The sequence below is a fragment of the Marmota marmota genome, unplaced genomic scaffold (assembly GCF_001458135.2).
Source record: "Marmota marmota marmota unplaced genomic scaffold, marMar, whole genome shotgun sequence".
NCBI classification, from domain to species: domain Eukaryota; kingdom Metazoa; phylum Chordata; class Mammalia; order Rodentia; family Sciuridae; genus Marmota; species Marmota marmota.
The window spans coordinates 34,596,688-34,614,152 of record NW_026000082.1 but is presented as its reverse complement, the minus strand read 5'-3'; the positions used below and the strand labels follow the sequence as shown (position 1 = coordinate 34,614,152).

At 37.5% G+C, this 17,465-nt stretch overlaps 1 protein-coding gene across 2 annotated transcripts in view; it reads left to right on the top strand.

The window, feature by feature from the left end:
- Positions 1 to 17,465, top strand: part of Wdtc1 (WD and tetratricopeptide repeats 1) — a 66,086-nt gene that overhangs the window by 15,117 nt on the left and 33,504 nt on the right. For both annotated transcript variants that reach the window (XM_015485436.2, XM_015485435.2), the window contains exons 2-3: positions 6,539 to 6,685; positions 9,523 to 9,606. In XM_015485436.2, the coding sequence (XP_015340922.1) occupies positions 6,638 to 6,685; positions 9,523 to 9,606 (132 nt within the window). In that variant the 5' untranslated portion in view covers positions 6,539 to 6,637. The remainder of the gene's footprint in view (positions 1 to 6,538; positions 6,686 to 9,522; positions 9,607 to 17,465) is intronic.

Below are 17,465 nucleotides of genomic sequence, written 5' to 3'. Positions count from 1 at the left end.
ATACAGATTGCAGAATCACATCGGTTACACATCCACGTTTTTACATATTGCCATACTAGTGACTATTGTATTCTGCTATCTTTCCTATCCTCTACTATCCCCCCTCCCCTCCCCTCCCATCTTCTCTCTCTACCCCATCTACTGTAATTCATTTCTCTCCCTTGATGTTTTTTCCCTTTCCCCTCACATCCTCTTATATGTAATTTTGTATAACAACGAGGGTCTCCTTCCATTTCCATGTAATTTCACCTCTTTTGTCAGGTTGATTCCCAAGTATTTTATTTTATTTTTTTTGAGGATATTGTGAATGGGGTTTTCCTCATTTCCAGTTCAGAAGATTTGTCACTGATATACAGGAATGCCTTTGATTTATGCGTGTTGATTTTATATCCTGCTACTTTGCTGAATTCATTTATTAGCCCTAGTAGTTTCTTTGTAGACCCTTTTGTGTCTTCTAGGTATAGGATCATATTATCCGCAAATAGTGATAATTTAAGTTCTTCTTTTCCTATCTTAATGCCTTTAATTTCTTTTGTCTGTCTAATTGCTCTGGCCAGTATTTCGAGAACTATATTGAATAGAAGTGGTGAGAGAGGGCATCCCTGTCTTGTTCCAGATTTTAGGGGGAATGCCTTCAGTTTTTCTCCATTTAGAATGATGCTAGCCTGAGGCTTAGCGTATATAGCTTTTACAATGTTGAGGTAAGTTCCTGTTATCCCTAGTTTTTCTAGTGTTTTGAACATAAAGGGATTCAGCTATATTTTCAAAGTCTAGCACTTTTAAAATTTTTTCCGAATTCTCGAAAGTCACTAATTTCAGTCTTTTTGCCTCTCAGCAGAACTGAACATTATGTAATTTGCATACCACACCAGAGAGAGAAATCCCCATGATGTAGTTCTCTCTACTATTTAATCATATATGTAATTCCTTGTATCAATTCCAAGTCTCTCATTCCATATTTAAATTTTTCACTACTTCAAGAACCCCCCTTAAAATCATGTTTTAAAATTTGACCATGATTAAATCTCCTTATCATCCAATAACTATTGTTATTGATCTAATTATTTGTATTTAAGATACTTTTGGATTGAAGTATAAAACTAGTTTTGCCCCTTCATAGATTTAAGGGTATTTCCCTCCTGGTGTGAATCTTTTAAATAATATCCACTTAGATGTGTTCCCAGTTATGTTTGTCTGCCTGTAAAAAGTTTGTGGAAAGACACTCAATTTCTGTTTCCTTGTGAAGGGAGAACGTAGTCCATGGTCCAGGACAAACTATCTGCTATTACATTATCCTTTTTTTCTCAGGATGGGAGCAAAAAAAAAAAAAAAGAAAAAACTTCATCAGAATGCTAGCTAGGTATTAGTTGTATTGGATTATTGAATTTTACATTTTAGTTTTTCCAAGTCTCTGCCTTTCACTCTGTTATAAATCCCAATTTCCACTTTGCTTTTTTTTTTTTTTTTTGCTGTTCTAGGGATTGTACCCAGGGGTACTGTATTTCTGAGCTACATTCCCAGCCCTTTTGAAAGAGGATCTCAGAAATTGCTGAGACCAGCCTTGAATTTGCAATTCTCCTGCCTTAGCCTCCAGAATTTCTAGGATTACAGGTGTATGCCACCGCACCTGGCTCCATTTTACCCTTTTTCTTTCCTTTTTTTCTTTTTCTTTTTTTTTGTACTGGGAATGGAACCCAGGGGCACTGAACTACATTCCCAGTACTTTTTATTTTGAAACAGGGTCTCACTAAGTTGATGAGGCTGGCAGTGAACTTGTGATCCTCCTGCCTCAGCTTCCCAAGTCATTGGAATTCTAGCATGCACCACCACACTCAGTTCCATTTTACCTTTTGACTGAATGTGGTTTCCTGCTAGTCTGGTTTTGTTTTGCCTTGCCTCTCTTGTACCTTTTAGTATATCTAAGCCACATGCCAATTTTAGCTAAACCCCCTTGTCTTTGATTCTGATCTCGCTTAGTATATGTACTATGTCTTTCATCTCAATGTTCCCCATATCTAACAAAAAATTGCTTGATGATTGATAAATACTCAGTTAATTTTGTAAGAAAATTAATGAGTAGTGACAATTTAGTTGGCTCTTTTGGGATATTTTCATAGTGAACATTATTGTAGATCGTTATATGCCATAATGGTTAACAGTATGGGCTTTAGACTCATAGCTCTGGACTCAAATCCCTGCTCCAGCTCCAAGTTATTAGCAGAGTGATGTTGTGAAAATTGTTTTATGACCATGAATCTATTTTCTTATCTGTAGAATGGTGATGGTAGATTGTACCTTACAAATTTTTTAAAATATTTATTTGTTAGTTGTAGTTGGACACAATACCTTTATTTCACTTATTTATTTTTATGTGGTGCTGAGGATCGAACACAGGGTCTTGCACATTCGAGGCGAGCACTCTTACCACTGAGCCACAACCCCAGCCCAGTACCTTACAAATTTTTGAACCTCTTTTCCTCCACTGCCTTAACACTCTCCCTTTGGAACTGTCTTCCCCCAGTTCTTTGCTTGTTGTTCATGTTTCAGCTTTAATGTCATCTTCTCAACCCCTTTGTATTAGGCAGAATTTGTAATTGTAAGCAACAGAAACCAAGTCTGGCTGATGATTGAAAGGGGATTAGAGAAGCTTATAAAACATCAGGGAAGACCACAGAGCCAGGCTTGAAAAAAATAGGCTAGTACAAGAGAATCTGGGCAGTAATTCACAGAACCAGTCCAGTGAGGACAGTATTGCCATCACCATTCACACAGTGCATTCCACTGCCACCAGCAGCTCTGGACCTTGGTGGTCACTGTAGCCACCCATTGCTATACCCCAGCAGGGACTCTTTGCTGTCTTCAGACTCTGTGACACTAGAAACCAATTCAGGGTCCAGGAATGATGGGTCTGTTGGTATAGCGTGGATCATATGTGTCCACTCTAGCTATAAGGGAGCCTTAGAGAATCTCAGTTGGCATCATTCCCACTTCATAGTGGGAAGGGGCTCTGCTTCCCACCAGACTCATTAGATAGGGAATTCCCAAAATATGGGAAGGGGTTTGGAGCAGCCAGACAATTCCAGAAATGACCACTACATCATCTTTGACCTCAAGTCTAAAAATAGCTCATGAGTCATTCTCACATCATCTAGTTTCATTGTCATCACAGCATTTTTCACTGTTGGATATCTTCTTATTTTATTTATATTTGTGGGCATGTGTGTTGGGTATTTTGTTTTGTTTTATGTTCATTTTTTTGTGGTACTGGGGATCAAACTAGGGTCTTGTGTCCAGCTAGGCAAGCACTCAACCACTGAGCTACATCCCCAGTCTTCTATTATTGTTTATTGTCTGTTGCCTCCTGCTACAATGTAAGTACCCTGCCCGTTTTGCTCACTACTGTATCTCCTGGGCCTGGAACAGTATCTGGCACATAGTAGAAGCTTCTTGCATTCATTGGTTAAATGAATAAATATATGAGTTAATGAATGAATTAATACAATGCCTGGCACATAGCAAATACATAATATTTGGTTAATTACTAGTCTTAGCAGATAAAAGCATTTGCATTCTTTTTGAAAAAATATTTTTTAATTGTAGATGGATACAATACCTTTATTTTATTTACTTATTTATTTGTTTGTTTATTTATTTATTTATTTTTATGTGGTGCTGAGGATCAAACCCAGTGCCTCACACACGCCAGATGTGTGCACTACTATTGAGCCACAACCCCAGCCCCAGCATTTGTATTCTTAAGAGAAAAATACTTTTTTTCCTTTCTGTCAGGGATTGAACCCAGGGCTTCATATATGTTAAGCCAGTCCTCTGCTGCTGAGCTATACCCCTTGCCTGGAAAAAACCAAAAACAAACAAACAAAAAAACTTCTGATTTACATTGTTTCACTTGACTTCCATGGCAGTTCTCCAAGGAAAACAGTAGGGGCAAGGAATGAACCTTTTTGTGGTGACATACATGGCCCCTTCAGTGTTTTGTTCCTGTGCCTGTGAGAGAGACTTGAGCAAGGTCACACATTCTTCCTAGTTTGGTGTTGTTTTCATTTTAATATAGTTTATCTTACATTCTTGGTGATTGCATGAAATTATATTTTTGTTTTGGGTTTGATCATTATACAACAAATCAGAGTATAGACACAATTGCAGCCAGTATTTAGCTTAAGTAGCTTTATTTTATCTTTTTTTTTTTTTTTAGTTGTCAGTGGACCTTTATTTTATTTATATGTGGTGCTCAGAATTGAACCCAGTGCCTCACACATGCTAGGCAACCGCTCTACCACTGAGCTACAACCCCAGCCCTAGCTTATATTAATTATCTGATGGCCAAAGAGCGCTAGAACAGTTATCTTGAAAATGTAGTTGTTTTCAGTTGGTATTCCTGGATGTTCTTGGTGCTTACAGGTGCTGTAAGAGATGCCTTTTTAACAGCTTATGATCCCAAAAATCAATTTTGGAGACATTAGCCCCAAAGAACTCAAGTTGAATGGGGACACCTAATCAAGCAGCAAGTTTAGCATTAAAGGGGAAAAAAAATCCCTGCAATAATGTAATGTTTAGAAATATAGTTTCCTTTTGTGTTAAATGCCAAAAGAAAGGAGGGAGGCTATTCACAGATCAGGTGAAAAGGGTGTAATTTCATGAGGGTGTGTTAGAAATCTGCAGATGGTTGGTGGAAGATCCAGAAATGGCCTTGGGAGGTCCTAATGTCTGGGATGATTGGTGGAGAGACCTGGTGGAAGTACAGACATTCTCACAGCACAGAGAACCATCATAGGGAAGAAAGAGTAGACTTCTGTATGGCCCAGAAGTGGAAGTAGGACCAAAATGGTAGGTGGGCTGGGCGTGGTGGCACATACATGTAATCCCAACAACGGGCTAAAGCAGGAGGATAACAAGTTTGAGGCTAGCCTCAGCAATTTATTGAGGCCCTAAACAATTTGATGAGAATTTGTCTCAAAATAAAAAATAAAAGGGGCTGGAGACGTGGCTCAATGGTGAAGCACCCCTGGGTTCAGTTCCCAGTACCAAAAAAGGGTACAAAACAAAACAAAAAAACAGTAGGTAGGGATGTAGCTCAGTGGTAGAACACTTGTCTAGCATGTGCAAGGCCCAGGGTTCCATCCCTAACACCACAAAAAACAAAAATATTAAGTTTTTTCTCCCTCCGTTTTTTTTGTTTGTTTGTTTGTTTGTTTTTTACTGATTAAGAATTAATATGCCAGGGGCGGTGGCCCATGCCTGTTATCCCAGCAGCTCAGGAGGCTGAGGCAGGAGGATTGCAAGTTCAAAGCCAGCATTAGCAATTTAGCAAGGCCCTGAGCAACTCAGTGAGACCCTATCTCTGAGTAAAATATAAAAAAGAGCTGGGGATGTGGCTCAGTGGTTGAGTGCCTCTAATTCAATCCCTGGTTCCAAAAAAGAAAAAAAAAATTAATGTGTCTTTCTAGGGAAAAAAAATTAAAACATTTGAAAATTTGAATAAAAAAATCAGCCATACTCTTATCCAAAGCAGCTATTTTTTTATATTTCCTTTTTAAAGCATAGCTATGATATATTTGTTGAAAAAGCAGCATGCTATGATATAAGCATTTTTTTACATTTTTAATCTCTGCATAATATCTTATGACTACATTATTTAGCTATTCCTATTTTATTGGAAACTTGTAGCTTTATTTTTGTTTTTTGCTGTTAAAAAATTCTGGATGAATATGCTTAAGTGTGGAACTTTTTTCCTTGACATTTTTAGTTTTTCTGTGCAGAATTCTCAGAAATGGGATTACTTATTCTTTCCAACCAGGGCAGTATAACACAAGAATATATTCAAATCTGGTGAGACTAAAGGTGGATCTATCAGGATGTTAAAGAGGAATTTCTTTATTGGGTTGAATCTTGGACATGGTCACCATTACACTTCTGTGTCACTTTTTTTTTAAATTTCAGGTTTATTATTAAGGCTATTACAGAGGATACAGGTGAAGAGATAGAGCAAGGCATGTAGGAAGGGGCTCACGACCCTCGAGGAACTTCCATTTGTTGAGCTATCTGGACACTCCTCTTTCCACTATTTGATTATGTGAATCTATGAGAGAATTGTGTTCTGTCTTTGATTCTTCAAGTTGAGGACCAGAGATTTGAAGCATAACTAAATGTTCAGATGGGCTGCCACCATGCAAACTGAGCAAGAGAAACTTACATCTCTCTAGCTCTGCACCTTGTTCTGACTTTCAGGATGTGTTTTCTTTTGTACACATATCCAATCCCCACCCCTGCCCCAATTTTCTGGTGAAGCGTGCATGAGTCTATCAGTGTTTATTCCAGTGTTTCCTGTGCTTATGAGTCTCTGTCCTCCCTGCCTTTATGCATTCCAAGGGTTCTTCAACACTACAGATCAGGACCAACCCACTTTTACACAAATCACAGGAAATATTTCATTGAATGGGCTGGTGGACTGTTTTTTGTTGAATCAAGCCCTGAAGTCACCTTATTCTACTCCCCAAATTTATGATGTTTCTTCCTCCAGGGAATTAAATGTGTGTCTTGTGGATCTGGACTTGGCTGGAATGCACAGGATCCTGAAGATCCTTCCATAGCTTCTTCCTGTTGAACCCATTAAGAGAAGATGGCAAAAGTCAACATTACTAGAGACCTCATCCGTAGGCAGATCAAGGTAAGCATTGCAGACTTCTGAATCAGAGTATGAGATCCTTTCTTCCCTACAGATTCGTTTTACAGATGAAAAAACTGAGATGTAAATTGGTGACTTGCCTAGAGTTACATAGCTAGTTGACAGTAGACCTAGGACTATATAGTTTTTTGTTTTTTGCAGGGGGGCAGGTACTGAAGATTAAACCCAAGGTGTTTTATCACTGAGCTATATCCCCAACCTTTTTTAAATTTCTTTTTTTTTTTTTTAAAGAGAGAGCGAGAGAGATAGAGCGGTAGAGAGAGAGAATTTTAATATTTATTTTTTAGTTTTCGGCGGACACAACATCTTTGTTTGTATGTAGTGCTGAGGATCGAACCCGGGCCGCACGCATGCCAGGCGAGCGCGCTACCGCCTGAGCCACATCCCCAACCCCATTTTTAAATTTCTTGAGAGAAGGTCCTGCTAAATTGTTTGAGGCCTTGCTAAGTTGCTGAGACTAACCTCCAACTACATTCCTCTTGCCTTGGCTTCCTAAATTGCTGGGATTACAGGCGTATGCCACCATACCCGTGCTTTCCCATCTTCTTTTATCAAAGAACATGGAATTTATGGAGAGTCCTTTGTCCAAGAGCTTACACCAGCTGCTGAGATCAATATAGTGTGTGTAGTGAGGGAGGGACACCATCTGTGTGTTGTGCACATGCATGTACATCTGATTGTTGGGTGGTACACACAAGAGTAAATATAGTTTCTTTATGCTGCTGCAGCCACTGAGTTGTAAATGTTATGTAGAACCTGGGGGAATCTTAGTCCCAGTGTAGCTTAGACTCTTTCTTCTCTTCTGTACTAAAGCCTGTCCTGTGCAGTTTATATGTAAAAGTCTCTGATACCTGTAAGATGAATAGAAGACTGTGTAGTCAAGTGAGATGGCTTCCAGGCTTTGTCAGGGAAACCCTTACTAAAGGGGCCATCCAGGGTTTTTTTGTTTTGTTTTGTTTTGTGTTTTTTTTTTGTGTGTGTGTGTGTGTGTGTATGTGTGTGAGATTCATTAAGTGTATTCATTTTTTTAATTTAAAAATTTTTATTCTTATTAGTTTTACATGACAGTAGAATGTATTTTGACATTCATATATGGAGTATAATTTCTCATCCTTCTGGTTGTACATGATATAGAATTTCATTGGTCATGTAATCTATATGCACATAGGAAAGTCATGTCCAATTCATCCTACCATCTTTCCTATTTCCATTCCTCATCCCTTACCTTCATTCCCCTTTGTCTAATCCAAAGTACTTCTATTCTTCCCTACCCTCACCCTTTATTGTGAGTTATCATCTACATATCAGAAAGAGTATTCGGCCTTTGGTTTTTGGGGATTGGCTTATTTCACTTAGCATGATAGTTACCGGTTCCATTCATTTAACATTTATTGGCCAATGCCATAATTTTATTTCTCTTTAAGGCTGAGTAGTATTCCATTGTGTATATATACCACATTTTCTTTATCCGTTCATCTGTTGAAAGGCACCTAGGCTAAATCCATAGTTTAGCTATTGTGAATTGAGCTGCTATAAACATTGATGTGGCTGCATCACTGTAGTATGCTGACTTTAAGTCCTTTGGGTATAAACTGAGGAGTGAGGGATAACTGGTTAAGTGGGGGTTGCATTCTAAGTTTTTTAAGGAGTCTCCATCTGCTTTCCAGAGTGATTGCACCAATTTGCAGTCCCACCAGCAGTGTATGAGCCATCCAGGTTTAAAGGAATAGAATCAGCCTAGGCATGATGTACTTCTATAGTAAGAACCCCAAACTACAGTCAGAAGTTTCATCTCATCACTGTCCTAATTAACTATCTATATGACAGTCACTGTGCTTTGTTTTTTTCCCATCCAAGTACTAATCAGGTCTGACCCTGCTTAGCTTTTGGGATCAAATGAGATTAGACACATTCAGGATGGATGGTATGACCATAGACTATGCCTCAGTTTTCTATTGTTAAATAATATCTTTTTGCCTCTAATATGATTTTGAGCATGAAATATTAAAGGAAATGAGAAATGCTTTGAAAATGCTTTTTAAATGCTAAAAAAATGTAAACTAGAATATGTTTTTAAAATAAGTAGTATTCATCCTAAACTATGGTCATCATCTAGAAGGACTGAATGCATGCCTGTATAGGAGCCATGTATTTGGTGCATGTTTTAGCCTTTATGTTTTGTATATTTCCCCCTGAATCCCTGAATCCTCCTAACTTTGTCTTTTTGGGGGATTTGGGAGATGTCATTAGACTGGGTGTCCCCAAGAATAGACTATTACTTAGAGGTACAAACTCAGTAGATTACTTTTTTCCTTAATGTATCTTCTACAGTATATATCCTAGATATGATACCTACCCTCTCCAACCTAAATATGATTACATTCCATATTTGTTGTTTCCATTTTTTCTTTTACTTTTTGTTTTAAAAAAACAAAAACAAAAACCTCAGGGCTGAGGTTGTGCTCAGTGGTAGAGTGCTCATTTTGTATGTGCGAGGACATGGGTTTGATCCTCAGCACCACATAAATAAATAAAATAAAGATTGTGTTCAACTACAACTGAAAAAATAAAATATTTAAAAGAAACTCGACAGAATTTAGTGTTTCATTATACATTCTTTCTATTATACTCTATTGTTAGCCCAAGAGTAGTACAAACTAGTATACATCAATTCTTTATCTTTTATATTTCCTGTAGTGCCCAGCCTGGGGCTGGATATAGAATTATGTGAATACTAAATTATTCACATAATTGTATGTGAATTGAATCAATGAAGTATGTTGAATTGAATCAATGAAATCATGAGTTTCTATTTCCAGGAGCGAGGTGCCCTGAGCTTTGAACGGCGCTACCATGTCACTGACCCCTTTATCCGGCGGCTGGGCCTAGAAGCAGAGCTGCAGGTAAGAGATTTAGTTTACACCCTAGAAACACATGACCTTCTCTTCTTTTCTGCATGCAAGACTCCTCTTGATATTGTTAAAAGCAAATACATTACCTCTCCTTTTATTAGCTAAATCTGAATCCAGTTTAGTGATCAACACAGTCACATAGAAATTATTTTTTTTGAACTTGTTATTTGCTATGTGCTTTTCTAAACTTATTGAATTTTTATCACTCTTTTTACTGTTAGTGTAGACTGTAATGATTCTTACCTGTATATAGAATTCAGAATTTACAAAGTATTTTCAGACATATACACATAATGCTTAGTTAGATGCACACATACATTTTTTAATTTTCACTTCAAAGCAGTTCTATGGGAATATAAATAGGAAGTAGGTATTTTTAAAAACAGGTTAAGAAAGGCCAAGCACCTTGTCCAGAATTGGTCTAACAAATCCACAAAGGGGCCAGGCTTTTAGTCTAGAAATGTATCTTTTTCGTTTTGTCTGACATAGAGGCATTGTATAAGGCTAATTGCATTTTCTTATTTAAGATTCTATTTGAATTCAACTTTTAGGTGTCCTACCCAACTTAGTGTTATGTCTAGGTTGAGTAAGAATTCTCTTTGGCTCCTTAGGTTAGTATTTATAAGTGACAGTATTGATCTTAGAAAAGGAAGTAGAATTTCGTTTAATGTTAGCAGTGTAATCTTGAGGTAATGAGATTATAGGTGATTGTTTTTTGCTTCCTTTTAGGCTTAAACTTGTGTCTGTTATAAAATATAAAGTATAATTACATTAATAGTAATATGGAAAAGGTTGGGGAAGTTACTTCCTTTTTATTATTATTATTATTATTATTATTATTATTATTATTTTTGCTTTGTCAGGGATTGAATCCAGGACCTTGCTCCTGCTAGGCAAGCATGCTACCACTGAGATACATCCCTAGCCTGGGGAATCATATTCTTAAGCCTATCTCAGTAATACAATTGTTGTTGGTATTTTGAATAACTCCTTTTATCTCTTGCAAATTTTTACATAATTTTAATCATACCTTACTTTGAAATTATTTTTACAAAATTTTAATCATACCTTACTTTTTAAAGTTAACATATAATCTTTTTTTCCATGTTATCAAGTAGTCATCACAATTTTTCATTAATGTTTTGCTGATTATAGAAGTAATAAATGTCATAGTAGAAAATATGGACTAGATAGAAAAATATAGGGAAGAAAACAAAATCATTTTAATTCTACCATATAGAGATAAACATTAGTAACATTTTGTATGTTAACATTGGTAACATTTTGTGTATTATGAAGCAGAATTCTTATTAAGAGACTGGATATTAGAGGAAAACAATTAGTTTTAAATCCTGTCTTTTCCACTTACTAGCTCTATAGCCTTGTACAAGTTATCCCTAGTTTATTTTTTTATATTTATTTTACTAGGGATTGCATACAGGGGTGCTTTACCACTGAACCACATTCCCAGTCCTATTTATTTGTTTGTTTAATTATTTATTTAGACCACAAGGTCTCACTAAGTTGCTTAGGGCTTCACTAAGCTACTTGGGTTGACTTTAAACTTGGGGTCCTCCTGCCTCAGCTTCCCAAATTGCAGGGATTACAGGTGTATACCTCCACACCTTGGGACCTGAGCAGTTTTTTTGGAGTGGTGGGAACAAAAGCTGTATTGGAGGAGCTGGTTAGTGAATTGGAAGTGAGGGAACAACAAGAGCAGGTGTAGACAACTCTGAAACTTTTTTTTTTTTTTTAACAAAAGGAAGCAGAGAAATCGGTCAATAGCCAAACAGGTCTACGGGATCAAAGGAAGGATTTGTAAGAACAGGAAGAAATATTAGAGCATGTTTATGTTGATAAGAGAGGAAAATATTGGCAGAATATCTGAAGCAGGAATGTCCTAGGGAAGGCTGTAGGGAAGGATTCAGAGTAAAAGCAGAGGACGTGGCTTTTGATAGGAGCAAGGACGATTCTGTCATTGTTACAGGGTCCAGTGAAGTCTAGGATTAGGAGAGACACATGGACTAGAGAAAAAAAAAATCTAGAGAGTCACAGAGGTAGTCTATACAAGCAATTCAGCAATAGATTGCATGCTTAGCATACTTGAGGCCCTGGGTTCAATTTCAGCACACACACAAAAAAAGAGTGGCAATTAAACTACTGTTACCTTAGAATCAAGATACCAAACTGTCTTTTTTGGGGGAGGCGGAGGGATACTGCCACCATGCCCAGCTCAAACTGTCTTGCAATCATTCATTCTCATGAACATGCAGTGATAACAGAAAAGCCATTTTTACTTAAAATGCCCTGGAAGTTAAGCAGTAAAAGGTATTAATGTTATTAAATTTCAATCCTTAAATACAATCTATAGCATTCTGTATGATGGATGCGAAATACTCACAAAGTCCTTGTGCTGTATTCTGAAACATGATGGTTGCCTTGAAGAAAACACTTGTGCAGTTATTTGAGGTGTAAGTTCAAGTAAGCATTATTATTATTATTATTTTAATGGAACACCATCAAAAAGAATGGCTAGCAGGGGTTGGGGTTATGGCTCAATGATAGAGCGCTCGCCTCACACATGCAAAGCCCTGGGTTTGATCCTCAGCACCAGCACCACATAAAAATAAATAAATAAATAAATAAAGTTATTGTGTACAACTACAAAAAAATAAATATTTTTAAAAAAAGAATGGCTAGCAGACAAAAACCATGATTATTCAAAAGTGAGTATTTGACAGACATTTTCTTGAAAAATGAATAAAGTGAACTGTCACTTCAAGGAAAACAACTGACACTATTTTTTGCCAAGGAAAAAGTTTGAGTTTTTAAGCAAAAAGAGAAAATTAGAATATAGGAACACTTGTATCTGTCACCTAAAGTTGATAACTTTTGGGCATTTTGAATGACTTTCTAGATGGGATCTATGGTAATATCAACAAATGTTAGCAATGTTGTATGGGCAGTGTAGGTCTGGCTAGAATTCATTGTGCCACAGAGCCAGTTAGCAATGTTGTATAATAAAATGTGTTAACATTTGAATATCTTCATATTTCAGTGAGTCACTATTTTCAAACTGACCTATGTATGATAAAACAAAATCATTCATATATAAGAGACCCATTTATAGATTCAGTACAGAATCCACCAATGTGATTTTTTTGGTATTTGGGTTTTCTGGTGCTGGAGATGGAACCCACAGCCTCATTCATGCTAAGGATATGCAGGATATGTTCTACCATGAAGCTACATCTTCAGCCCCACACCAATTCATTTTAATGTAGCAGGAGACCAATCATTCATTTATGTGGTTTCAGATTCTACATTCTAAGTAACCTTTAAGAAATTATTACTTGGCTGGGTGCAGGGGTGCCTGCCTATAATCCCAGCAGCTCAGGAGGCAGAGGGAGGAGGATCACAAGTTCAAAGCCAGCCTCAGCAATTTAGCAAGGCCCTAAGCAACTCAGTAGTCTCTAAATAAAATATAAAAGAGAGCTGGGGATGTGGCTCAGTGGTCAAGTGCCCCTGAGTCCAATCCCCAGTAATCTCCCCACAAAGAGAAACTATTATTTGTCAAATTTTGGTATTATATCAAAGAAGGATATACACAGTTATCTGAAAAGGCTATTGAAATACTTCTCCTTTTTCCAACTACTTATCTTTGTGAGCCTGGATTGTTTTCATATTTCTTCAAACTAAAATAACATTGTAACAAACAGTGCAAAAGCAGATGAGAGCTGGGCGCAGTGTTGCACGCCTATAATTCCAGTGGCTTGGGAGGCTGAGCCAGGAGAATCGCAAGTTCGAAGCCAGTGTCACAATTTGGCGAGGCACTTAGCAACTGAGACCCTGTCTCTAAATAAAATGTAAAAAAGGGCTGGGGATGGGCTCAGTGGTTGAGCACCCCTGGGTTCAATCCTCAGTACAAAAAAAAAAGCAGATAAGAACCTATTAATCTGCCATTATGCTAGAAATTAAAAGAGGTTTGCAAAAATGTAAAACAGTGCCACTCTTTTGTTTTTTTTAGTTGTAGATAGACACAATACCTTCATTTTATTTATTTATTTATTTGTTTGTTTTTTTATGTGGTACTGAGGATCAAACCCAGTGCCTCTCACATGCTGGGTGAGTACTCTACCACTGAGCCACAACCCCAGCCCAGACTTTCATAATTTTACCATATCAATATATAAAGATATTTTTAATCTTTTATGAGTTCAGAGTGTTGTGTTACATGAACATACCATAATTTATTTACATTGTCCCTAATATAGACATGTAGATTAATTCTAATCTTTTGTATGTACAGAGTTATTGCCTTCCATGGAGTTTTTTAACCTATTTATTTAGGTACTGGGTATTGAACCCACGGATGTTTTAACACTAACTAAGCTACATCCCCAGCCTTTTTTTTTTTTTTTTTTTAATTGAGACAAGGTCTCAGTTTCCCAGACTGGGCCTCAAACCTGCAATCCTCAGCCTCCTGAGTTGTTAGGATTACTGGTGTGAGCCCCCATGCCTGGCAAGTTTGTACCAATTTAAACTCCTGTTATACTTCTTCACTCTTATATCAGACATAATACTCAAGAGACATTGTTTTCTAATTTCTAATTTTTCTAATATTGATCATATAGATCAATATTATTGCGACATTATTCAAACAAGTGCAAAATGATGAACCAGGGAGAACTTAATACAACTTTCACACTCAGAAAAATGTGGTTTAGGTTGACACCTGAAAGATGGATGGGAGTAACTAACCAGATGGGTGGGGTGGTAGGGAGAGAAAGAATGTTCCAGAACAGCATGTGATACAAGAGAGAGCAGAAGGTACTCAGTTCAAAAGAACAAACAGTCAAAGAATACAAATAGAAGAGGAATGACAGATGAGGCTGATAAAGTGAGTGTGGATAGATTGTTTATCATGAAGGATGCTATAAGCTATGTTGAAGACTGAGGACAGTAGAGAGCCATTGAATGGCTTACAGCATAGAAACAACACGATCAGAGTGTGCTTTAAAAAAATTAATCTTGTCAGGATCAGGTTTGGTGGTGCACACCTGTAATCTCAGTAAATCAGGATGCTGATACAGGTCAACTGCGAGTTCTAGGCTAGCCTCAGCAATTTAGCAATGCCCTAAGAAACTTAATGTCTCTAATTAAAAAATAAAAATAATCTTGGCTTCCAAATGAAGAATAGATTGAAGAAGTTTAAACTGGAGACAGCCAAACCAATTATGAAGTGTGACAGTGACTCAGGAAGAGGTTATAGGCTATCTGAACTAAGATAGTGGTAGTTTGTTTGGATGGAGAAAAGTCAGTAGATTTGAAATGTTTAAAAGATAGAATCATCAGAATTTTTGGTGATTGGATGTGGAAAAATAGGAAGAGAAGAGTAACAAATGAAGGTCTGGCTTGAGTGGCAGAGTAGAAAGTAGGATCATTTGCTGAGTTCGAGAACATTGGTACATGAATAGATTTGAGGGAAAGATGACCTGTTTGGTAATGATGTTCTGTGTCCATTTAGCAGTATCTAGACAGGTAGGTAGTTGAACTATTTGGATTTGAGCTCGGAATAGAGGTATAGTCTAAAGATGTTATTTGGGAGTAGTGAGCAACATATAGATTGGAGCCATGAATGTGAGTTGTGACTGCACTTGGGGAATGTGTATAGTAAGAAGGATGTCTAGATGAATCTATGAAAATCGACTTTTTTTGAGGGGGAGGGTACTGGGGATTGAACCCAGGGGCACTCAACCACTAACCACATCCCCGGCCCTTCTTTGTATTTTATTTAGAGACAGGGTTTCACTGAGTTGCTTAGTGCCTCACCATTGCTGAGGCTGGCTTTGAACTCTGGATCCTCCTGCCTCAGCCTCCCAAGCTGCTGGGATTACAGGCATGCGCCACCATGCCTGGCTGAAGACCAACATTCAAGGGCCAGGTGAATGATGAGGAGTATGTAAAACGTTAAGAACAACTATAAGGAATCTCCATACTGCTTTCCAAATTGGCTGCACCAATTTGCAGTCCCACCAGCAGTGTATGAGTGTACCTTTTCCCCGCATCCTCGCCAGCACTTGTTGTTTGTCTTCATAATGGCTGCCACTCTTACTGGAGTGAGATGGTATCTTAGAGTAGTTTTAATTTGCATTTCTCTGATTGCTAGAGATGATGAGCATTTTTTTGTGGACACAGCCACATCAATATTTATAGCAGCACAATTTACAATAGCTAAACTGTGGAGCCAACCTAGATGTCCTTCAGTGGATGAATGGATAAAAAAAATGTGGCATTTATATACAATGGAATATTACTCAGCAATAAAAAGTATAAGATCATGGTATTTGCAGGGAAATGGATGGCATTAGAGAAGATTATGCTAAGTGAAGTTAGCCAATCCCAAAAAAACAAATGCCAAATGTCTTCTTTGATATAAGGCAGTGACTCAAAATGGGGTTGGGAGGGAGAGCAAGGGAGGAAGATTATCTCTAGATTAGGGAATAGGAGTGGGAGGGAAAGGGAGGGAGAAGGGGAATAGCATGGATGGTGGAAGGAGACCCTCATCATTATACAAAATACATGTATGAAGATGTGCATTTGGTGTCAACATACCTTATATACAATCAGAGATGATAAATTGTGATATAAAGGTGTATTAAGAATTATAATGCAAAAATGAATAAAATAATTAATTTAAAAAAAGAACAACTATAAGGACTGGAGGTTGATATATGCTTCCCTGGCATGCACGAAGCTCTGTGTTCAGTCCTCAGTACCACCAAAAACCAAAACAAATAAACAAAAAAACAACCAAAGGGGTAGGAAGGAGAACAGAGAGTATGATGTTGCAGTACACAGAAGAAAGTTTCATTGAGGAGAAAATGGTCAACACCATCAAATATTGCCAAAGGTCAAGTAAAATAAAGACCAAGAAGTATCCATTGATTTGGGGAAAGGAAGCCATAATAGTAACTTTGGCAAAAGCCATGTCTCTGGAGTATGGTGTTGATAAATAGAAGAATTATTGAGAAGTGAAAGGATGAAAGTACCAAATATAGTTACTATTTCAGCCCAGCTATAAAGGGGAAGAGAAATGGAAAGCCATAGTTAGAAACAGATTTGGTACCGAGGAAGGAATTTTTTAGGTTAAAAGAGATTTGAGCATGTTTAATCTCTAGAGGAAAGAATTGGTAGAGAAAGTGAAAGTTGAAGATATATAAAGTAATCTAAAGTGGGGGTTTGTCAAATATATGTTGCGAGAGAATATTGTGGTAATGAGTTAATGGATTTTTTTTTTTTTTTGAGAGGAGATGTCCTGCTATGTTGTTAGGCTGGTCTCAAAATCCTGGGGTCAGGGGCTAGGGATATAGCTCAATTGGTAGAGTGCTTTCCTATGCACAACAAGGCCCTGGGTTCAATCCCCAGCACGAAAAAAAAAAAAATCCTGAGCTTATATAATCCTCCTGCCTCACCTTCTCTGGTGGCTGGGACTGTGGGCACACGCCACCATGCTGGGCTTTGAATTGTGGACTCTTAACTGGGTAGGGAAGGAGAGGAGACAGCTTGCCTGACTGGGCTTGGTTAGAGGTCCTTTTAAGATGAAGAATCACCAAAGCATGATGTATACAGATATAAAGATATTCTCTTGTTCTTGGCTTTTTCTACCTATCAATATATCTTAGAAATCAAGCCTACAAGTTCATAGAGTTCTTCCTTATTTTTTATATGTGTGGTACGCTCTTGTGTAGCAGTATTTATTCAATGGATTGTCCAACTATGAGCACTTAGAGTTGTTTCTAATAGTTTATAATTGCCGCAGTCCGCCTGCAGCAAAATAACGGGGGGGG